The sequence below is a fragment of the Hemicordylus capensis genome, chromosome 3, assembly GCF_027244095.1.
Source record: "Hemicordylus capensis ecotype Gifberg chromosome 3, rHemCap1.1.pri, whole genome shotgun sequence".
NCBI lineage: Eukaryota > Metazoa > Chordata > Lepidosauria > Squamata > Cordylidae > Hemicordylus > Hemicordylus capensis.
This window is the reverse complement of record NC_069659.1, coordinates 263004629-263029027: the sequence shown is the minus strand read 5'-3', so window position 1 is coordinate 263029027 and position 24399 is coordinate 263004629. Positions and strand designations below refer to the sequence as shown.

At 41.8% G+C, this 24399-nt stretch overlaps 1 protein-coding gene across 3 annotated transcripts in view; it reads left to right on the top strand.

Moving 5' to 3' along the window:
• ACADSB (acyl-CoA dehydrogenase short/branched chain) overlaps nt 1-18212 on the top strand; it is a 31805-nt gene extending 13593 nt beyond the window's left edge. For all 3 annotated transcript variants that reach the window (XM_053307287.1, XM_053307289.1, XM_053307290.1), the window contains exons 5-11: nt 321-491; nt 1950-2075; nt 2497-2589; nt 5133-5222; nt 5921-6058; nt 7591-7690; nt 14508-18212. In XM_053307287.1, coding sequence (XP_053163262.1) covers nt 321-491; nt 1950-2075; nt 2497-2589; nt 5133-5222; nt 5921-6058; nt 7591-7690; nt 14508-14578 — 789 coding nt within the window. In that variant the 3' untranslated portion in view covers nt 14579-18212. The remainder of the gene's footprint in view (nt 1-320; nt 492-1949; nt 2076-2496; nt 2590-5132; nt 5223-5920; nt 6059-7590; nt 7691-14507) is intronic.
• The last annotated feature ends 6187 nt before the right edge of the window (nt 18213-24399 follow it).

The following is a 24399-nucleotide window of genomic DNA, read 5'->3' as shown; positions in this document are numbered from 1 at the left end:
CATATTTGTAATCTAGAAAGAATGGAAGGACTAGTTGTATTTGAATAAAGTGTCTTTGAAAAAGAACAAAAAACCAAGGCTTTTCAGAAGAGTTTGTTGATTGCTTACTCTCCTTCATTTAGGTAGTTTTGAAACTCAATCATGCCTTTTCAACTTAGTCTTTTGCAATTTGTCTTGACCAACATCAAAATGCACCATTAAACACTCAATAAAATGTAAAGATTATTGCGGGGGAGGGGGGGCGCATAGGTTCATGAGCTTATGTCCATGTGTTCTCAAAGTGTATCTCTGAAGTGACTTGACTTTGTCTTAACTGGCAGATAGGCAGCTTTTGCCTTTCAGAGGCTGGATCTGGCAGTGATGCATTTTCCCTGAAGACACGTGCTGAAAAGAAAGGGGACTACTATATCATCAATGGGTCAAAAATGTGGATTAGCTTTGCTGAACATGCAGGAGTGTTTTTGGTGATGGCAAATGCAAATCCTTCCGTAGTAAGTAGCTGATAAGCAGTTTAACATATAATTTCATTTAAGATGTCATTGCTCCAAGATAAGATGGGTATAAAAATAAATAGTCTTGCACTTTGCTTATGCTGGCTGTTCCCACTCCTCCAGTTATGGAACCTCTCTTTCAAAGACTTTTGGAGAGCTTATCTGTTTGTCTGGCTTTTATGACTCAGGGTTTTGTAAGCAGGTGGGGGAGAATTTCATGCACATCCCTATCATTCAGTACCTTCCATATAGGATAGTACACTCCAAACAAGGATAGATTCTGACCAACTACTAGGGGGTAAACAACGAGAGGGCTGTTTTCTTGGTGCCTTGCTTGTGGGCTCCCCAGAAGCATCAGACTGGCCAGTGTTGGAAACAGGATGCTGGACTGGATGGAGCCTTAGTTTGATCCAGCAGAGATGCTCTTCTTCATTCTTCTTCTTCTTCTTCTTTTTTCAGAAAAGGATAGCTTGGTCTCTCTTTAAAAACAGTTTTAAGTATAAACAGAGAAATGTGGAATTCAGAAGCATAAAAATGGATGTTGTTCCCACATGGTTGAAATGGTACAGGAGTGCATCTCCATAGAAAGCTGCCACATACTGAGTCAGGCCCTTGGTCCAGTGTATTGTCTACATTGACTGGCAGTGGCTCTCCAAGGTTTCATGCAGGAGTCGTTGCTAGAATTACCTAGAGATTCCAAAGAATGAATCTGGGTCCTTCTCCAGTCAAAGGACCCCATCCCCGATGGGTGTGTCAGAGTGGAACAACCATGTTCTGCAACATCAGTGGTGTTTACATGCACAAGCAGCATGGATGGTGCTCCAGCCATCTGGGTTTTGCCACATGATATGTGAGCCACTGATTTCTGCAGACCACTTAAACAGAAATGGCAGAGCTAGGAAATAGCAAATTCAGTGAAGGGTACACCAGTGCAAACGATGGACTAGCCAGAGAATGTTGAACAGCTCTTGTATAACGGAGTACTGTTTCCTGTAGAGTTGCTATGCCTCCCAGAATTTCAGGTTTCACCCGGATTTTAAACATCTGACCCAAATTCGCCCAGATTTCAGATTTTGTTATGGGGAGAGGGGGAAGTAAGCTCTAGCCCTTGTAGAAGCAAAACATGCAGTTACTATTCTGCTCAAACATTATTGTCAAGCCAATTTACATAATATGCAAATTAGGTATCTGGATTTGGAAAGCCAGAATATGGCAGCCCTAGTTTCCTGGAACTTGGGTTTATCACTGAATTACACAACCAGCTATGTAGAATGTTGCCATTTGGACAGCCTTAGCTGGAATTAGCAACCAGTTACGGTTATTTAAGTAGGTCCCCATCAATTTTTAATGCAATTTAGTGACCAACTGCAACCCACCCCTGGTAAAACAATCTAAAGCAGTGATGTATTTGAAATAGTTCCCAGTCTGGTTAATGTTCTCTCTGTCTTTCTTTCGAAGGGTTATAAAGGAATTACATGCTTTATAGTAGACCGTAATACAGAGGGCCTACATGTAGGAAAGAAAGAGAATAAACTGGGAATCAGAGCAACATCTACATGTCCTGTAACATTTGAAAACGTAAAGGTAAAGTAATTCTTGTAAAGCTCCCTGGAGTTTGGTTTTGTCAGTATAATATAATGAAGCAGTTCAGTGGCTCTTGTGTTACGTTAAGAGGAGTCTGGCAGTTTAATGCATATTGAGGGCAAGATTTGTTCTTTGGTGTTTTTTTAATGACTTGTTAAATATATTGCAAATTGGAACAGTGTTCATGGATATATTCAATGGCTGGCATCCTGACTAAATTACCAGTGGGAGTCTTATTGAAATCAAGTACTCCTTTCGAGTAATTCGTGAGTAGTCCTGTTGAGTAACTTAGTTGAGGTGTCAGCCTATGTTTTTAAAGCTTAATGACGACTCTCATTTAAAATAATGTAAATGAATGCTAAGCTTTAGCAAAGAAAAAAAAGACTATGAAAAACTGGCTAACTTTTATTTAATTCCTCAGGTTCCTGAGAGCAATATACTGGGACAGGTTGGGCAAGGCTATAAGTATGCAATTGGAATGCTCAATACAGGCAGAATAGGAATAGCTGCACAGGTGAGTAACACTGTGAAATACATCAGTCTGATGAGGCCATAACAAAGTGGGTCCCTTTACTCGGTCGTTAAGGGATCGAAAGCAGATCATAGCTACATGTTCCTTATTTTTTTGCCCTGCCAATATCCCTGCCCTGCTCCAGGGCAAACTCTATACGAGTACAAATATTGAGATCAATGAAATTTAAGCACTATGATTTAAGCACACAGACTAGGATCAGATTATTGCTTGGCTATGCCCTGTGTGATTTTAAAAAATATTTTGAGAGAGATGCCGCCCTGTTACAGAGCAGGCCTGATTTATACACCAAACATGCTCATTAGCTAGTATACAAAATCAGGTCTGGCCCACAATGTCATCAAGTTCTTTATATGGTGACCCGTGTGTGATCTGGGCGCAAGAGGAAAGGAGATCAAACCACTCCTGAGGGTTCAATGGGCTTTATTGAGTATAAAGACTAACAACATAATCTAGCAAAGAAAGCAGAATACTCTATTAATATCAGCACCAGTATTTCCTAACCAGCACCAATATTCACCCGTGTGCCTAACTACATATGCGTGGGTATTTAAATCTTCCTAGATCCTAATACATTTCAGATACAGGCAGAAAAGAAAAGGGGGGGAAGGCTGCGGGCTGATAAGGTTTTGGGGGAGATCAGAGATTAGTAGAAGGGAAAAAGGGTGGGGGGACGGAGAAGGGGAAAAGATGAAGGGAATTCCCAAAGTTTGTAGCATATTACCAGGATCTGAGGCTGGAGAGAATCACTTCAGCTGAAGCAGTGAGGCGCTGGCGGAGACAGGAGTTGTGCAGTTGCTTCAGATCATAGCTGAGAGCTCCATGGCTGGGGAGCCTTGACTTCTCACTGCGCAGTGAGAGTCATAGCCTCTGAGCACGGGCAGAGTTCCTGCTGAGCCCCTGTGGCTGTGCAGCAAACTCTGGGAAAGCGTGTGAGCAAACCTTGTTGTAAGCACAAGAATGCTAGCGTGTGAGCAGAATGCCCGTAGGCACAGAACTGCTCAACTGCCATGTCCAGAGACTCCTTCTTATAGTGGTTCCATCCTTTGATGTCCCTTTTGAGTCTTCTGGATCACAAAAGGCATTTATTCCTGCCATCCTTGGAATATTGTCTTTTAATTACCAAAATTAGCTCAGGATATTTGACCAGTCCAGAGAGATCTCACTCTCATCTCCTGTTAGCTGTTATCTTGAGGAGGGGACAAAGTCCAAAAAGCAAATCTGCATCCCAGATGTGCTAGCCTGGTCCCAGAAGGTGTTAAGAGTTAGCAATTAGTGAGAGGGAGTTAGTTCTGTTTGTGTGAGACATTATTTCTTGTATACCTCTATCTAGTGTGTATTTGCAACAAAAGAATATTCAAAGTATCATCAAAAGGGTAAGCATGAGTGAGGCAAGTTAATCAACACATTTGACTTAAGGCAGAAGCATCCTGTTACTGGACACATGTTAATTTCAGCAGTGTGAGACTGGTAATTAAGCCTGACCCATTGTCTCAGTGAGTTTCCGCAAACCCTGATAAACAATGCTAGATTACCCCTGCCTCTACAAATCATTGACCAGGCAGTCATGAGATTCACCTCCAGTTCAGACATTGAATTGAACTCTTAAAATAAATCAGACACAGGCCTATATTTCACCATGCTTCTGAGTTGGTACCTCTAGTTATGATATGTTATAGATTGTTCATAACAGCCCCCCCACCCGCCCTATCACTTGACAGCCTTTTTGAAAGTTCTCCATTTCAAAAGTGGTTTCTAAATTTCCTAAACACTACCCCTGCAGTGCAGGGCCTGCATGTATGACAAGTCTGTAGTCCCCATGAGACAAAAATTAGTTTTGTGCTTTTTTGAATCCTAGTCACTGACTCATATTCTGTGCAGGGTAATGTGGACAGTTCAGCATCTCCCATTCCGCTGCATGTGTCTCAAAACTTTTCCTGTGGATCAGCCCAGTCAGGGGCGTGGCCAGTGGTGCCCCCCGCTCGAGCTGATGCGGGCTAAATCTGTCATAGCAGAAGATAGGACACCTCCAGTTCTGTTGTGGTTTTCCTATGAGTCTAACAACTAAAATCACAGCTGATAATTATCACTGCTGCTATTAATCCTGAATATAACCCCACTCCCTGCAACTGTTGCTTGCCCAGCTGGGTTCCTGCTTTCTTCTAAATGGGGGATTGAGGTACTTTGAGGAAAGCAAGCAAGTGTGATTCCCAGTAGAGCTTTTTAACCTTTTCTTGCTGTAGGTTTTTTCTGTCATAATATTTGTTGGGAGTACAGCTGCAAAAGTATGCAAACTTATATGGGCACAAGTCTCATTGAACTTGGTGTGACCTGCTTGTTTGTTCTGAAACATAGGATTGAGCTGCTAGTTCTCCTGGAACTTCTAGCTCTAATGAGCTGCAGAAAATAATCCTCAGTGATGTTTAGTAGATTTGTAGGCTGCCTGTTTAGTTGGATTGAGGCTCTTTACTTGTCCATAATGTTTGCCTTTTCCTTTCTTGTTTTCTTTTTTTGTTCCCTCACAGATGTTGGGGTTAGCCCAGGGATGCTTTGACCACACTGTTCCATATACAAAGGAGAGAACCCAGTTTGGAAAAAGCATATTTGATTTTCAGGTAGTGATTAATGCATTCTATAAAACTGGTCTAAACATAAAGTAAGATATCTAAACGCATATCCCAGGACTAAGGTGATATCCAGAATGTCAGCCATAGTATTGCATCTGTTATCTTACAGCTAATTCTGAGTCAGAAGGATTTCCCATAAGAATTTAGTTTGAAGAATATATCCTAAGAGTTAATGCCCTTCTCATTATCTTTGTAACAGAAAATTCTTTTATTTGAATTAAAGCTCCTTCTTCTCTGATTATTTCATACTGCATGATATCCTACAACAAGAGTGGGGAAAGAAATCTAAAACTGAATGCCTCTGTTAGGAGTTAAAGGTGTATTGTCTGGATTTGACTCTTAATCTTCTTTTAACCAGAATTTACACTGATGATGATGTTATAGTGCTATCCTGTTATGACACCATCCTGTTACAGAGATTACTTGCAGCATGACCATCTAAAATCTTGGTCTTTAATTAAATGTTTACATATATAACATTTTATTATGAATTACATAGTTATCGCAAAATATATTGTATGAAAATGATAGTAATGGTCTTTTAATGTTTTGGGTTAAGTATTTTTGACTTAATCCTTGGATCATTCAGTCATAGGATTGGGAACTAAGCATATTTGTTGTGGGCCAGAGAGGAGGGTTGATTAGTCTTATAAGTCTTGTTTTAATGTGCGACTGGCTTCTTAAAGGGAATGCAACATCAGATTGCTCACGTGGCTGTACAGCTGGAAGCTGCAAGATTGCTAACTTACAATGCAACCCGACTCGCAGAAACTGGGAAGCCATTTATAAAAGAGGCAAGCATGGCCAAGTATTATGCAGCAGAGGTAAGTTATAGTTGTAGTTCTTTGATTTGGTTTTATTAATGCAGAAGCATCATTGAACATTTGTGGCTTATCTAGAATATCTGTGAGCATTATTTGTCCAGTTTTTAACATGTTCTTTTAAAAAAAAGGAGAGGGAGGGAGGGAGAGAGAAAGAGTAAAACTGTGATCGTGTGAAGAGCTTCATTGTGTTGCAAAGCTGGTTTGGAGTATGCTATTGCTGCAAAGCTAGTGCTTGAGTAAAGACCGAACCTAAGCCCACTTACATTGTGTTTTGTTTCATTTGTTGTTTGCTTCGTTCTCACAGTAAGAAAAGGTTCTGGATACAACCTGGAAAAGATACTGAAAATGATTAATTTGTTTTGCTTTTCCTTAGAAGAACTATACAGTGGCTGTGATTCCAAGGGTTATTTTAGGTTTGGCCTCCTTGCCATTTTGAAAACTCTGAGAGTCTCTTTAGTTTCAGAAATGAATCACCATGTAACATGTGGGAGAAGAGATGTGCTGTTGGAAAAAAACAAGCCCCCTTGGTTGTGTGACTCTCATTTCATGGGTCTTTGCTGCTCCTCCTATGTATCCACTGGGACTTTCCTCTGGTTTTTGTTTCATTGGTTATAGTCCAATGCAGAGTACAGTGAGTTTTAAGTCTGTTGAATTCAGTAGCCAACATTGTTTTTTGTGAGCTGGAGGATTAGCTGTGCTGGAAGCTTGCCATACATTCCAGCACAAGAGGAAGGGGGGCTATTTTTTGCTGCTTTCCCCTCCCTGTGAAAGCCCTTTTTGCTCCCAAAATATGTCCCTGAGGGTTGCACAGCCTCAGGGACACATTTGTAATGCCCAAAGGGCTTTTGTTGGGCTGTGGCAAGCTTCCAGTACAGCTAGCCTCCTGATTCCCTGAAGGGAAGAGCAAGAGCTTGTAATGCTGCAGAGAATGTTAGCCAGTGTGTTTAAGGTTGCTTAATTCTGAAAGCGCTTCCAAAGATCTCTTGTATTTGGCGGGGACAGTTTGAGTGTGGTAAAGATTCAGAAAGGGGATGCTGGGAAGCCCCACTGCATCCATCGATGGAAGCTCCCTGTTACTTTGAATCAACATAATTAGAATTCATTTCTAAAGGTAAACCATTGATTTATAGTACAGTGCAATCCTAAACAAGTTTACTCAACAGTACATCCCACTGCATTCCATATAATGTATTCTCTGGTAAGCTTGCATAGAAGAGTAGCCTTAGTGTTGCATTTGAGAGTTTTGTGTGGTATAACCAGCAGAATGGCTCATGGTAAACATGGGAGCATCCTAGTTAGTACCCTATTCAGTTTTGTCTTCTGTCGTGTTAATTGGATAATTTAGTGGTTACAAAATTAGGGCTTCACACTAAAAGCAACTGACTGGCAGCCTTATTCACTGTATAAATGCCTAAATAAACCATTATAATCAAATGCTGCATGTAAACAGATTCTTCCCTGTGTGTTTATTAGAATAGTAGATTGCCTTGATTCTGAATCATTCACAACATGCTAACTGTGCCTTTGTATAGGTTGCAACTCTAACAACAAGTAAGTGTATTGAATGGATGGGTGGAGTTGGCTTCATGAAAGATTATCCAATTGAAAAATATTACAGAGATTGCAAAATTGGTAAGTAGCAGTTTCTTTTGAATCATCTTTAGTACATGAAAACCATGGTCTTTAATTAAATGTTTACATATATAACATTTTATTATGAATTACATAGTTATCGCAAAATATATTTTAACATTACTAAGAACTATTGAAATCAATGAGACGAGTTAGTCAGGGGTGGAGCCACCATTGTGCAAACAGTTTCAAAGAACCCGGGCTGCCAATGGAAAAGGCCACCGAAAGCCCCTGTGCGCATGATGTCACATGTACGGGGGCATGACCTTGAGCTCTGGAGAACCCCAAGCGAGCTCTCCCCCGTTCATTTCAGGCAGCGTTTGCTGTCTGACAGCCTTTATTTCCCTTTCTCTTTCCCTCCAGCGAGGGTAAGAAAGAAATGCTGTCAGGCAGCAAGTGCTGCCTGAAATGACAAGGGCTTGGGCTATCTGAAGTCTAGGCCACGCCTCCTTTGTGTGTGACATCATGTGCACGGGGGCATGGCTCGGTTCCAGAGAGCCTAAGTGAGCTCTCTCCCCAGTCATTTCAGGCAGCACTTGCTGCCTGACAGCCAGGGCCGAGAAGAGGGAAGAGGTGGTACAAATTACCGGGGCCCGGTGGTTGGAGGGGGGCCTAGCCAGAGTGTGTTGTTGAGAGGCGCTCTTGTCGTCTTACCGCTGAGCTGCCTCCGAACGCTCCCCTCCCTCCCTCCCTCAATGAATGACTGGGCTGAGTGAGACAGACGAGGACAGTAGGCCCACCCTGAGATGTCTTGACTGCATGCACATGTGCATCTGTGTGCTGGCTGTTGGCAGGGGTAGTTGCCTGGCTGCACGCACGACCCAAGCCCTCTCTCGAAGCCTCGTGTTTATTGGGACTTGATGACATTAGTATATAGAGCGTGCCACTTTCCCAAAATGTTCAAAGTGCTTCAACATTTTCTCAGCAATCATAACAACCCTGTAAGGTCAGTATTGTCCCCATATAACAGATGAGGGCAGGAGGACACAGCTGAGAGAAAGCAGCTCACCAAAGGCTTACCAATGAGTTTGAAATTGTGGCTGGGCCGAGAGTTCAGATGGGGACTTCTGGCTCATAGCTCACATTCTGAACTACTATGCTAGAGCTCAAATTTAAGGAAGTTGTACAAGATGCAGCAAAGAGGCTACATTTCAGAGCAAGAATTACATTTCTTAATGCCTGGTTCCTCTAGAAACAAAATTTTGGGACTATCACTTTGTATTATTGTGGATTGCTTTTTTCTCCTCCCTTTCAGTCTAATAGGCTTTGTACATCACCCAAACCCTTGTAGATGTTTGGATCCTTAATTTTTTTTCCCTTTCTTTGCACTTTGCTATTTTATTTATGTATTGTATGGTAGACTGCTGATTTACAAGTTAATATGTTTTATATGTTTACTCATTTATTACCTGCTATTTCAACTCGGTTTCCTTGGTTGATGTCCCTTCTCCCTTCAGCTTTTCTGAAGCTGAAGGCATCTTTAAAACTGAATAAATATAGTTACAGGCTAGGTAAGAGCTCATAGGAACATAAGAAGCTGCCATATACTGAGTCAGACCCATCAATCGATCTCGCTCAGTATTGTCTACACAGACTTGCAGCGGTTTCTCCAAGTTTGCAGGCAGGAATCTCTCTCAGCTCTATTTTGGAGATGCCAAGGAGGGAACTTGGAACCTTCTGTTGCTCTTCCCAGAGTGGCCCCATTGCCTAAGGGGAATATCTTAAAGTGCTCACACATGTAGTCTTCCATTAATATGCAACCAGGGCAGACCCTGCTTACCTGAGGGGACAAGTCATGCTTGCTACCACAAGACCAGCTCCTTGGCCATCTCTTTATTAGTCAGAATGCCTAATAGGGTCTTGCTGCTTGCAAGATGACTATATCCACCTCTACCTGAGGAAGAGTTGATGTATGAGTGTAAAAGAGAACAAAATTGTCTGATTAGGCCATGCAATTTAAAGGAAACATAGGAAACTGCCATATACTGAGTCAGACCATTGGTCTATCTAGCTCAGTATTGTCTTCACAGACTGGCAGCGGCTTCTCCAAGGTTGCAGGCAGGAATCTCTCTCAGCCCTATCTTGGAGATGCCAGGGAGGGAACTTGAAACCTTCTGCTCTTCCCAGAGCGGCTTCATCCCCTGAGGGGAATATCTTGCAGTGCTCACACATCAAGTCTCCCATTCAGATGCGACCAGGGCAGACCCTGCTTAGCTATGGGGACAAGTCATGCTTGCTACCACAAGACCAGCTCTCCTCCCTTATCCCTTTATGGCATGTGGGGGCTGTTCGTCTGAATGGCAGTTCTACACTCAAATATTCTATTCACTCAAATAAAGGCAGTTCTACACTCAAATATTCTAAATATACTCAAATAAAGGGAAGTGGTGCTGAGTGTGTGTCTGTCATGACCACTATGTCCCGATGCCCTGATAACCTCTCCTTTTATGGCCTGTGGGCATGCTATAAAGGGACTGCTCTACACATGGTTCAAATACTAGTTTAAACTAATATTTGAGTGTAGAACTGCCATTCAGACAAACAGCCCCCACATGCCATAAAGGGATAGAAGGCAGAAAGGAGGTACAGGCAACCCCAACCTACAGTCTGTAAAAGCCAATTGTCATCTGACAAACCATGATATATGTGCAGGTGCCAAACAAGGAACTCACGTCAAAATTATAAAAATGTTCTTTAGGAATAAATGTTTTGTTTTCCTATTCCATGTTTCATGTGTATACCAGGCAGGGCATATTTGTTTTTGTTTTGCACATCAATACAATTCCTATATAAAGATTTATAGCTGCTCTGCCCTTGCTGGGGGGCCCCCAAAATTTTTTCACCGGGGTCTGAACCAGCTCTCAGCAGCCCTGCTGACAGCATTTATTTCTCTTTCCCTCGCTGGAGGGAGGGAAAGGCAAATAAAGGCTGTCATTTGCTGCCTGAAATTGACAGGGGAAAGCTTGCTCAGGGCTCTCCAGAGCCCGAGCCACGCCCCTGTGCGTGTGATGTCACGATCATGGGGCATCACTAGAGGGGCTGCCAGGCAGGGCCGGACACAGGCTGTCATTCAGCTGGCTTCACGCTTGAAGTTGGTCATGACAAATATAAATCTCATTAATTTCCGTGAGACTTCGTCTGAGCATTGCCCAACTTTCTGATCAAAAACATATACTGGGTAGTATATGTACCGTGTATAAGAGTCTATTCACACACACAACTTACATGAAACGAGGATAAATTAAACATGTATTATGAAACACACAAATTATTAAAGAAATTGCCTGTGTTCTAGACCCCCAAAAAGTGTGGCTGAAGGTCAGTTATGCCCATGGTCCTTATACATGTAGATATATATAGTCCTTCCAGATCTTTTCTCTTGCTGGTTCTGTGTTCAAGTTGTTACTCCAAATGTTACTCAAAATTCTTCCAGATCTTTTTGCTTGCAAGTTCTTATTTTAATAGTAGCTCCTTGTACAAATGTTGCTCCTTCTGATAGATGCTCCTTGTCCAAAAAATACCCAATAGGTATCCTAGGTAATTTTTACCTGTTTCCTCCTGCTTGAACAGGAATTCATCAGGAGAAGTGAGCTGAATACACAATAACACATGTATCATTTTAAAATACCTTCAACAAATTATGTTAACTCAAAGGGTTAGAAATTTTTTAGTAATTACTCACATTTATTTCTTCCGAATTGACACTGCACCTACCAGTGGTTTCTAAATTAGAAATCCTACTGGATACCAAATTGTACTGGCTTCAAATGGTACAGATAATGCTTAATATATCCTACAGTGTCTGCCAGATGTTTTCACTCCCCTTTGATCAAAAGGGATGTGCTTCATTATCCAATCTCGTCTAAATGACCAATTATATTTATGTGCGCGTGTGAAGAAACAGCAATGCTAAGCTTCCAAAGAAGCCGTGGACCTTTTGTCCCATTTAAATTCCCAATTATACAAATATAATATGGAACCAAAACGTAGCTCATATAAAAGCTTATCAAAAATATATATGATAGTCCCATTCTCCAAGAGGAGAGACTTTACTCTTTTAAAGGGGATGTCCATCAATCTTGTGTAAACGTTAAATCTCACCCCACTAAACCCCCATTCCACATCCAAATCTCTAAATAGGGCCAGGATAAAAAAATAGCGCATGGTGCCTATAGATAACTGGAAAGGTCATTGACCTGATTTAAACCAAAAGGCTCTAAAGTCCGGAGCTGATGTATAAAAAATGCCTCCCTCTGTAGGAGGGCAGTTTTGATATTTGCATAGGAAAATTCTTTTTGTTTGTACCTATAGATGACAAAAAATTCAAAACCATTAAAGGAATGCCCTACCTGCATGAAATGATCAACCATAGGGCATTCCAAAATTTGGTTCCTAATGCGAGAGCGATGTTCCAAAATGCGAGATCGAACTGTTCTGGTTCTTTCTTGTAGGCCTGCTTTGTTTCATTGGTGTTGAATAGTTTCGCGTTATTGACCATTTTAAGTGCATCTTCTTCACTGTCCTTGATATATTCTTCAAGGCCTCTTTTCTCCTCCTCTACTGTTTGATGGACTTACAGCATTCCTCTTCCACCTGAGCTGCGAGGGAGGTATAGCTTATCGACATCACTGCGGGGGCGCAGAGCATGATTGATGGTCATGATTTTCCTGGTCTTACGATCTAGCGTCTCTAGCTCTGCCTGGGTCCAGTCTATTATTCCTGCAGTGTATCTGATAACAGGTATAGCCCAGGTGTTTATGGCTTGTATGGTGTACCCGCCATTGAGTTTGGACTTGAGGATTTTTCTAAGTCTCCTGATGTATTCACTTCCAATTTTTCTTTTAACTTCAGTGTGTGCAATGTTATCAGCCTGGAGAATGCCCAAGTATTTGTAAGGTTCTTCCTCTTCCAGGTTCTTGATCTTGCTCCCATTGGGCAGTTCTATTCCTTCTGTTTTTCTTATTTTCCCTCTGTTTATTATTAATGCAGCACACTTGTCTAGTCCAAACTCCATTGCTATATTGCTACTGAATATACAGACAGTGTTTAGCAGTGATTCGATTTCTGACTGAGACTTTCCATACAACTTCAGATCATCCATGTACAGCAGATGGTTGATTTTACTTGATGTTTTAGATGTTTGGTATCTGAGGCCTGTTTTGTTTAGTATTTGTGAAAGTGGGGTCATGGCGATTACAAACAACATCGGGGATAGTGAGTCCCCTTGGAAAATGCCTCTTCTAATGCTAACCTGTCCAAGTGTCTCGCGATTGATTGTTAACTGTGTACTCCACATGCTCATTGCTTTTTTTAAAATATAAATATCTGAATGTTTTTGCTGACACTAGTTGTTTCTAAACATTTTAGTATCCATGTGTGAGGCAATGAATCGAAGGCTTTCTTGTAGTCAATCCATGCAACACTTAGATTGGTTTTTCTTCTCTTGCAATTTTCTAAAATCATTTTGTCAATCAGCAGCTGGTCTTTTGTGCCTCTGGTGTTCGGGCAATTTCCTTTCTGTTCAACTGGAAGCTGTTAGTTAATAAGTGTTGCATCACTTCATCTGCTATTATTCCAGTTAATAATTTGAACATGGTTGGCAGACAGGTTATCGGTCTATAATTACTATGATATCCTGGAGGAGGGATTATTATTATTATTATTATTATTATTATTATTATTATTATTTTATTTTATTTTTATATCCCGCTTTTCCTCCAAGGAGCCCAGAGTGGTGTACTACATACTTGAGTTTCTCTTTCACAACAACCCTGTGAAGTAGGTTAGGCTAAGAGAGAAGTGACTGGCCCAGAGTCACCCAGCTAGTTTCTTGGCTGAATGGGGATTTGAACTCAGGTCTCCCCGGTCCTAGTCCAGCACTCTAACCACTACACCACGCTGGCTCTCTTAAAGGTTAAAGATTAAAGGTTGTGGGGGTGTATACACTATGATTCTAAAAAACTCTTTACTCTAAATTTGCTCTAAAGTGCTCAAGATTACCTGAGCCTAATAGCACTTGGGCAGACTTCAGGAGAGTAGGAAATAACAAAGGTATCCCTTTTCCTCCAAAACACTCCACATATACACAACTTTGAGCTACAAACAGCAGTAAAAGCTTCCTGTTTCAGGCTGACTAGAGCCCTGAACTGGGAACATCTTGTTGCAGGTCCCATTTTTCTTTAATGCAGATATTCAATAACAAACATATAAGGATCTGGAAATCAGGTTATGTGTCAGTTTTGATTTATAATCTTAGCCATACTAGGTCCTGACCTTCTCTCTCCTTCATTTTTAATTGACACAGGAGGCATGGCCAGATACGGAAACAGGGTTGTTCAGCCTCATTCGTGAAGTGCTGCAGCCTGGCTGGGAATGTATCTCTCTGCCTTTTGAGGCACATAGAGGCATTCCCAGCCAGGCTGGAAACCCCCTATGGCCCCATTTCCACATCTCGCCACACCCCTGCATCTGACGTCGGACATGGGGAGCGTAGTTAGCATCCATCCCTATATCAACAAAAACAGGAGCTGCTGGCAGGTTGCCACCGCACTGGCAGCGGCTTTCTGCACTGCTGAACTTCTCTTCCATTTTACTTTGTGATAAAAATTTATACCCATCCTCAAGCTGTCTACTCAGTGGTTGAAAACAATCACAGAAATAACTCCCTTTGGAGCACTTGTAGAAATATAAAAATATGTTTTAGATTTGCCTATTACATTTTGAATCTTTGCTTCATTTATTGCCTAATTACAGGTAAGTGCTTTAATCAATATTCATATGCTTTCTTGATTCATTTTTTCCTAATCATTTGTTTCAGGCACCATATATGAAGGAACGTCAAACATTCAGTTGAACACCATTGCAAAATGCCTTGCTCAAGAGTACTGAGATACAAAAGATATAACTACTGTTACAGAAAAATCAGAACCAGCTTTGCCTTATTGGTGGAATCCATGAGTTACCTCTTGATTTCCTAGATCAAAATTGCCAGATGATGGTAATGAAATCCTATACAAAGTCACAGTATAAATGACTGGACATCTATGGATCATTAAAGTTCTAACTCTTCCAACTACAGTGAAACAAGGGGTTATGCTTCGTTCTGGAAAATCTATCTGCTTTTCTATGGTGACGTGCTGGGGATGGTGGAACTGAGAACTCCAGTTGATTACAGACTGGTGAAATATACTGAGACTGCTCCGCATTACAATATATTCTCAAATCTTTGCTTTAATTTGGATTGATTTTAAAGATACATTCACAGAACCCTTTTTTAAAAGTGAAATTTGATAAAGAACTTAAGTATTCAATCAAATATTTAAGAAACCTCTGGAATTCTGTTGACACAGGTGATAATCTGAACATGCTAATTAGAAGACTATATAGTAAACTGGTGGTCAAAATACTTTGCACTACCCATGTACATGTCAGTGGGATTTCATCAGTGTCAGTGGTCAGATAGTAATCAGCTTGAAAACGCTGACAAAACAGGATGATAATTGCTAAGATGATTAACCTCCTTGGTGGCTCCCCAACACTTTTCTTGGGGAAATGGCATACATTTTTGTCCCATGATTCCTAAGATGGAAACTGGAGGAAACTGACCCAGATCCAGGGTCTTTCATGCAGGTTGTTTAGTAGTTGGGATACTCTCCAAGGCTACAGAAAAGTAGCATCTGGTGTTTGTCCTGGGCACCCAAGAGCCAGCAATTGGATGCTTGCTTCTGAATAAGCCTGTTTGTTTTGGTATATAAGGTATGGAAGTATACTTCAGAGCTCATCAACGTCCATGATATTACTGCAGTGTAAATGGTTTGGAGACTGTGGTCAGACAGTCTAGCTCCTGGATTATTTATGTTTCAAAGTGATTCACAACTAATCCTCAGATATGAGACAGAGACAACCACTCTGTCTCTCTCTCCTCAGACATGCTGGTAGTGGTACAGTTTCATGGCCACAAGCACAGTATGTGATACTTTTTGTTTGTTTATTTTATGCATCACACTTTTATACTGCCAAATCACAAAGACTCAATTCAAGGTGGTTTATGATGAAAATCAGAAATCATTAACAAAACAGTTAAAACAATTCAAAACTATCTAAACATTTGTCCTCCTAGAAAGGGATATGCATTCTCAACTGGCATCTGTGCCTTCAACAGCAGGCTTGATGTGCAGATGTTGGGGTGGGGTGTGCATGTGTGGCAGACATCCAGATTGCACGCTCTCCATATGCCGAAAAGCTTCACCTGCTGATTTCTGTGCCTCAAGCTGCTGTAGACAGTACAAGGGTAGAGGAGGCTTTTGTTTTCTGATCAGGTGGCAACCCTACATCTACTGTGGATTGAATAAAGTGGGGTGAGTTTGGTTATGAGGTGCATGATTTTCTCCAGTTTGTGTGCATCTGTGATAGAAAGTAAGTGAATATAAATGCTTGAGCCTTTTGTTCATTTGACATATAAATTATTTGCAACTGATGAAGCTTAGGGCCAAACTACACATTACACTGAGTACATTGTGTGGCTCTACATCCTTCTGTTTTGCAACTTTTGTAATTGGTGCCAATGTAGGGCAAAACTACAGATCTCCAGGAGGGGGATATCCAGATGAGGAATGTGGTAGAGAGAAAGGCTAAACCTCCCAGTCCTCCACTCTCAGCCCTGAATCCTATCCCCCCAGCTGCTATTTAAGTTACAAACAAGCATGCAGGGCCAAACAATGTATTTAATGTAATTCACACAACTGATTGAGGGTGGGGGGGCTGTGCAAAATTGACCTTCCCCCTCCAGATAAGTATCCCTCATTGGTGGTAGGTGCGGACTGTGCGCCTACATGACCTGCAATCACTGGAAGCTGGGACGTGCCATCCTGGCCTCCACGTATCCCACAATGCACCATGTGACAAGCAGTGCCCCCATGAGACAGGCAGGGTGGGTGCCTGTCCTTGTGTGCTTGGGCTGTAAGCACAATCCCGGCAGCTGGGTTAAGGGCACACTTATGCCCTTAACCTTGGGTAAAAACAGGGATAAAAAGTAAGATTCGGCTGGGTAGGGAGCACTGGGATCCACACGGATTCCAGTGCTTTGCACATGCAGCCTAACCCTGGCTAGGCTGCTCATGAGAACAGCCTCACGGTGTGGTTTGATCCTTAGTTAACAGTGTTGCGAATACAATTCTAGGAGCTGGGTCTCACGATCAGTGAGATCCGGTTCTGGAAGCTCAGTGGGGAGAGTGGGCTAAGCCCACTACTACTCATGAGTAACTGCAGTGCGGAGCCGCACCGTGGCTACTCACGATTAAAAAAAACTGGGTTTGCGGAGCACTCACTCTGCAAACCTGGTTTTAGGGGCTGGCTACTTGAGTGGGTTACCCACTCACGAACCACTGGGCTTGCAGCTGAGCCTTGTGGTTCTCACGATTGTATAAAATCAGGCTAGCGGAGGCTAGCCCGATTTTCTACATTCGTGTGAATAGCTCCTAACTGTAACATCCAAGTAAAAAAGCTATGATTCAATGTGCTTACAATGAGATCAACAGCTACATCTACACACATACGTTGACAGGTTTTTGTCATGTCTTTATACACATGTACACACACAGTCATGAACAGCAACCCTTCTGTGATGGTTCAAAGCTTGTGCTGCAGCACACAGGAATGGAGAAGCTCCCTTACACGGATATAGTCTTAACCCAGTATTATCTAGCAGGATTGTGCACGATCACAAATTCTGTGGTGACTCACTGGCAGAAAAAAGGGGGACACAAAACTATAATTATTTGATTAAAAACAAAGTGGGTCCCCCCCGCAAGCAGTTTTTACTCCCCAGCAACACAGGAAGCTGCTTTCTTTTGAGTCAGACCATTGGTCCATCTTGCGCAGTATTGTCAACACAGTCAAGCAATGGCTTCTCCATGGTTTCAGGCAGGCGTCTCTCAGCCCTATCTTTGAGATTCTAGGGAGGGAACTTGGAAACGTTTGCATGCAATCATGCAGGTGCTCTTCCCAAAGCGGCCCATCTTCTAAGAGGAATATCTTACAGTGCTCACACATGGCATCTCCCATTCAAATGCAAACCCAGTTGGGCCCCTGCTTTGCAAAGGGGACAATTCATACTTGCTGCCACAAGACCAGCTCTCCTCCCTACCCTGCCGGAGGTAAGATACCAGTCATATACATTTCAAAACCATTTTAAAATATATTGTGAAGAATTCAGTTGATTTGTTATAAAAGTATGGATTACTTGGTTTTGCATAACAGTACTCTTTCCCCATCCTCTTTTTATTCTTGTATTGCAGACAATATCTGGCCCTATCCACCCCCAGCACAGTACCTCCAGTGACTGTTGCTGGTGTTTATCTTATGTTTCTTTTAGATTGTGAGCCCTTTGGGGACAGGGATCCATCTTATTTATTTATTATTTCTCTGTGTAAACCGCCCTGAGCCATTTTTGAAGGACGGTATAGAAATTGAATAAATAATAACAATAACAATAATAACAATATAAATCTGAGTTTAAAACCTTGCTTTGCATTGCCCTTGAAAAGGAAAATGATTTTTTCAATCTCATTAACTGCTTTTGGTGCCTTCATTAACTTTGACTTAAGTAGGTCACTTATACCAGCCAAGTAAAAACTGTTACTGGGTCAGTGTAACCTGGTGGCAATACACAGAAGAAATGATCATAAGAAAAGACGCATGTGTTGACTTGGCTTGATTTGCTTGATATAGCCAGTGTTAATAAGAATTCAAGAAGGTTAGACCACTCTCACTTTTCCTTATTAAGAAAGAATATTAGTCTATGTATCATGGCAGTATTGCTATCAAAGGAAGCTTTCAACCATTCGTCTTTTTTTCTAAATATCAGATCTGAATAGTACTTTTTAAGGTCTGTACTTACTGGCCATTTTGCTGGCATTTAGGGTTTACTTGTCTGAGCCTCAAGGATGGCCCTTCAAAATATATTTGTATGGATCTATTTTTGTATATCTCTGTAAGATCTTCAAAATATCTTTGTATGTATGCCGCAACTGACTTGTTTCCATAGAAATATTGATTGGTTTCCTAAGCATATTCTGTAATATAAATGGCCTTCTATCTGCATGTGTGCAAATAATAATCCCTTCTAAAGCTGATCTTAGTAGCCCAAAAGCCATGCATTGTATTGTTAGTAGCCAACATGATAGGCAGCAGAATGTTGGATTAAGAAGGGCTACAGTCAGCTCCACAGGGAGGGTCCCTGCAGTGATGGCCCGCTGCACAGCCATTTTTGCTTCTCTCCTCTCTCTCCAAAAGCCCTTGCTACTTGCATAAATAAGTTCTTGAAGGCTGTGTGATCCTTGGGGACATACTTATGCAAGTAGAAAGTGCTTTTAGATGGTGGGGGAGAGGAGCGAAAATAGCTCCCCCTTTCCTTCAGCTCTGTGCTCAGTGGCCATCCCCCCCCCCCAGAACACTGGAGGCTAGGGATGTGCACAGAACCAGTTTGGAGCCCTTTATGGGGCTCCAAACTGGTTCGAACAGCAGGTGGTTCCACCGGTTCAAAGGCCGGGGGGCGCGTCTTTAAGGCTGGGGAGGGCGACTTTTCCTAGGAAGTATACAAAGTAACTGGCAGTATAAGGAGCACCTGCGCATACCAGGCACAGATGCATGCACATGGCGGGCGCACGCAGATGCGTCGGATGCTTCTGGTTACTTCCAGAAAAGGAGGTAACGGCGGCAGGGAGGTATGCTCCCGCCCCAATGGACTTTAAGAAAACAGAGTGCCAGCAGGGGGGAAACGGAGGGAGTGGTAAGTGCACCCTCCCCCACCCTTAAAGATGCACCCCCTCACCTTCTAACTACCCCCACCCGGTTCTGTGCACATCCCTACTGTGGACCCCCAGCCCTTATTAAGCCAACTTACTACTGGCAATAACTATTTTTTCTTGCCGGTACTCCATTATAATGTATGTTGAAAAAACACAAGGTGAAGGAGAGACTGACGGAACAAGAGCCGGACAAAGTTGTGGCCTTGGTTCAGAATGGGAACCTAACCTGAACAAATGAATTAGCATGAACATTGTGTTACCAGTTGCATTTCTGTGATAGCAGTGGTCATAGTGCAATTATCATGGTGCATTACTATGTGATGTAGTGTGTATGTTTCAACAGCAGTGGCATTAATGTAAACCACTCTGAGCCATTTTTGAAAGGGTGGTATAGAAATCGAATAAATAATAATTCTCATGTGTGTAATAAATGATTGCCTCCTGATTTTTCATTGGTCATACTGAAGTAGAAATAGTAAGATTGCCAGGACAACTTTCCTTGCCCTTCTTCTAATCTCTTTCTTTAAAAATGGTTAAACAGAATAACTATGAACAATGATAGCAAGAATAAAGATGTCATGGGTTTAGAGAAGTGCACTAACATAAGGATTTATAATGTATAATTTGATCTAGTATATTAATATGGTTCTTAGGAACAATTAGAACTATCTTTTAGGAAAGATAACATCTCTTCAGAATCTTTGTTTTGAGAAAAACACCAAACACTGCATATTTGCTGTTTGCCAATTGAGGCAAAACATTCTTGGTGAAATAAAAGAATTGTTTAGTGGTAACTTTGAATACAATTCAGGATGGCACACCATGTACCAGTAGATAATTATGCCAACATTCAAGTTTTGAGAGTGCCCCATATTCTTTTATATGCCTTCTAAAATGCAAGCATGCTTTATCGGAGAGAAAAAGTACTTATTTTTATTTATTTATCAAATTTGTGCACCACCCCAAACTTTAGTCTCTGGGTAGTTTACAACAACATAAAAGAAGTTAAAGCACAAGAAATAAAAACCTTAAAACAACTTTAAGCCACAGTCGAATTAAAAAGCTTGGCTGAATAAATGTGTCTTTAGAGACTTTTAAAAAGTTGTCAGAGATGGGGGAAGTTCTTATTTCAGCAGGGAGCACATTCCAGAGTATCAGGGCAGCAACAGAGAAGGCCCGTCCCTGTGTGGCCACCAGACGAGCCAGTGGCAATTGCAGATGATCCTCTCCAGATGATCTCAAAAGGTGATGGGGCTCATGGTGTTCTTATGTTTTGCTATGGTAATATGTGCCTTGAGAGAGCAAAGAGTTATATTCTACATCTTGCCAATGGTCCCTTTAAGGCCTTTTGATGTAATGGCCATTTCAAAATAGCTACTCCAGATATTTGATTTTAATTGAACGTTTTCAGATTAGAGAATTACTAATATGTCATAGCACTGTATTTCCACATGTAATAAAAATCTGTTATCCATAAAAATCAAAGACTAAGGACTGGGTTGGAGAAGGGTTGAATATTGTGAAGAGAAGCTCAGGAGGGATTGACAGGAATGCTTAGCACTATTTTTGCTGGTAGCTCCTAGAATGCAAAAGGTTCTAGTGTCCAATAGGCCAGAAATTGAGATAGAGAAAGAAAATAGCAATTGTGCAGATACACTCCAGCCATCAGCTAATAAATCTACCTGCTCCAGAAGTTTGGGGGAGGTGCTGTAGCTCAGTAAAAGAGCATCTGCGTTGCATGCAGAAGGTTCCAGGTTCAATCCCTGTCCTTTCACGGTTGGATTGGGAAATACCCATCTGGAAACCCATAGATAACAGATAGTATTGAGTTAGATGGACCAATAGTCTGGCTTAATATTGATAGCGTCTAATGTAACCTTTGGAGAGGATGAGGACAAAGCTAGAAGCTATGGAGGAGCAACTCAGTTTGTGTCTAATCCCTATTAGAGCATGAGAGAGAGAAAGTAGGGGGACAATTTAAAGCACAGAATAGATAGGCAGAAGGGAGTGTAGAACTATTCTTCCATCTGTACTTCCCACTCCCAGCTTCTTTCCCCATACTTCTGGTTTTTGAGCCTTATTTGGAGAAAATAGGTGGAATGGAGCAGGTTCATGAAGAAAAGCATAGGTGATGTGGGTTAAACTCCCCTCTCCCATCTGCCCACACTTTGAATGACTCCATTACATGCCCTGCTTTAAATTAGTTTGTTGGCTTCTACACCCAAGTCTGCTACCATCATGCCTAGTTTTGCCCTGAGCTGTCAATTAGAGAAGGATGAAAGGCCTATCACCTATAGGGATGTGCACAAACTGGTTCAGCAGTCCATTTCTGGACCGTTGAACCAGTTCAGAGGTCTGGTGTTTGAACCTGTTCAGCAGTGGAGGGTTACCTTTTAAGGGGCAGAGTGGGTGCCCTTACCCCCACCCACCCCTCGGCCACATCTCCCCCACTGGCACTGCCACCAAAATCACTGGTGTGGGGCTGCTGTGTACCTCCTTGCAGCCCCAGTCAGCAACAAACCGGAAGTGCCCGACGTGTGTGTGCACAGGCTGCAGAAGGTATGCAGCAGCCCCATGCCAGAGGGAAATGCAGCCAGGGGGGCTGGGTGGGTAAGGGCACCCTCCCTGCTCCTTAAAGGTAACCCCCGACTGCCAGTCTGACCGACAGCTCATGCACATCCCTAATCACCTATAGGTGAATGTTTCTTCCATCATCTGTTTTAGCCATTAACTGTAAACCTGAGGGATAAATCCTTTTTGGACCTCTCTCTTGGTCTTTAGAGAGTTATATATCTATGGGACTTAAGTAAGTCCCATTCATTCAAACTAACTGTTCTGGTAAGAACTAATCTGCTTACTTTCCTTTCACTATCCCTACAACTGGACTAAATTTGGTTCAAATAGGTTAGGCAGTCTGCAAGTTAGACCTCTTGCACCTCAAACATTCATGTGTCTGCCATCTTGGATCGGGGTGGATGACATCATTACAAACGACACAATTGAGGTGTCCCTATATGTCACTACTACAACTTTTGTTAAAATCAGTTAGACAGTCCACTTGTGCCTCAAACTTTAATGCACCTGTCATCTTGAATCACAGACTATGCCATTGAAAGTCCCTATGTGTGCCTACAGCTGTAGCAAATTTGGTTCAAACCGGGTAGGTGGTTCATGTCAGTCCACTTGCACCTCAGATGTTTCTGCATCTGCCATCTTGAATCTGGGAGGATGACATCATCACAAACTGCCATTGACATGTCCCTGTGTGTCACTCACTACAACTGTACCTCATTTGGTTCAGTTAGATAGTCTGTTAGACAGTCAACAAGTTAGCCCACTTGTGCTTCAAACATTAACATTAACGGGGTGGGTGATTTCATCACAAACTATGCCGCTGAGGTGTCCCTGTGTGACCCTACAACTGTGTCTGATTTGGTTCCTATTGGTCTAGGCATTGCAGAGTTGGGGTGGCGTGTGTGTAGAACGGACACACACATGGAATGCTAGGTGATCATATAAGCCTACTGGAAAGTAGGCAAAAAATGCTCTTGGTCACTAAATAATACTAGCTGTTTTCCGGACCGCTTATTATGACCAGAAGTGAGGTTGCTTGGAAGGTTTTTCACTGCAGGTTTATCAAGCAGATCTATTACTAGTTTGAACTAGTTAGTTTTAAAGTTGGGTGTTAATAATTCACCTTGAGTTTATGGAACGGTGGAGAAATGTTAAATACATTTTTTTCCTCCTTTAACCACAAAGATTCTTCTTTGCCTTCTTTCTAAGGAAAAGAATATATACAGTGGTAGCCTATTTCAATGTAACATTTCTTTTCTCTTTCTCTCTCTTGGGATTATTTCTAAAAGTTATTGCATAAACATGAAATTCTGCACTGGAATCAACCCTGGGTTTTCAGATATATCACTTAACTTTTTTCACCCTTAAGCCAGCCACTAGAGGGCTATCCATTTACCAGTAAACAGATGGAACGTATCTGACTCAATACGGTAGGGGGCACAGGAGCTCTTCCATATGAGCAAGGAACACACACTAAAAAAAAACCCCTCCTAAATCTCTGTCACATACAGGATATTGGGGTGGGTGGGTGGGGAAGGACATGGGAAAGTATGCCAAGAAACCTTACCACGATGTATTCATGTCCAAAGTTAACTTTTCTTAAGGTTAACAGCAAGCCCGCTTTGGCACTGGAATGAGTTGAATTTTCATAGTAAAGTGTTCATTCATTATGTCTGATCATACTTTTGGTTTCATATAGGGACAAATATGCAGCTGGCTCCCCCCACCCCCACCCCAGGGAGAGATAAGTGTGCCTCTTCCATCTCTCATTCCTCTCATTATACGACATCATCTCTTTAGGGCTGGAAGGGATTTGAAGGCTATCTAGTCCGACCCCCTTCATTGAAAAATGTCCCTTGCCTGTACCAAATATACCTAAAACATTGGGCCATGTCTGGTTGGTGTGGCTGTCCTTCAGATGTGGGCTTTTTTGCGTCTGCTAGCAGCAGCATTGAGCTAGTGCTAGCAATTGCTAATAAACAGCTATCTCTTGAAAACTAAAAAAGCTTGCTAACAATTATAAGATTACAAAACATCAAAAACCATTAGGTGATAGCAGGGATGAACAAATTGTGGTCCACTTATTGAATTCCATCCTTGCTGCCATTGCAAAATTCTAATCAAGATATAATTAAATAATCAATCATCTTTATTATGGCCCAAGACCAGCATAAATCTACGTATAATTTTAAAAACTTCTGTTCAGATTAACTCATAAAGAAAAAGAAGAGATTGTATTTATTTCCTGCTCCTCCTCTGAGGAACCTGTATTACATATACATTCTTTCTGAAAGGCAAAGTACCAATGCCAGTCTGCTTCTTGAAGGG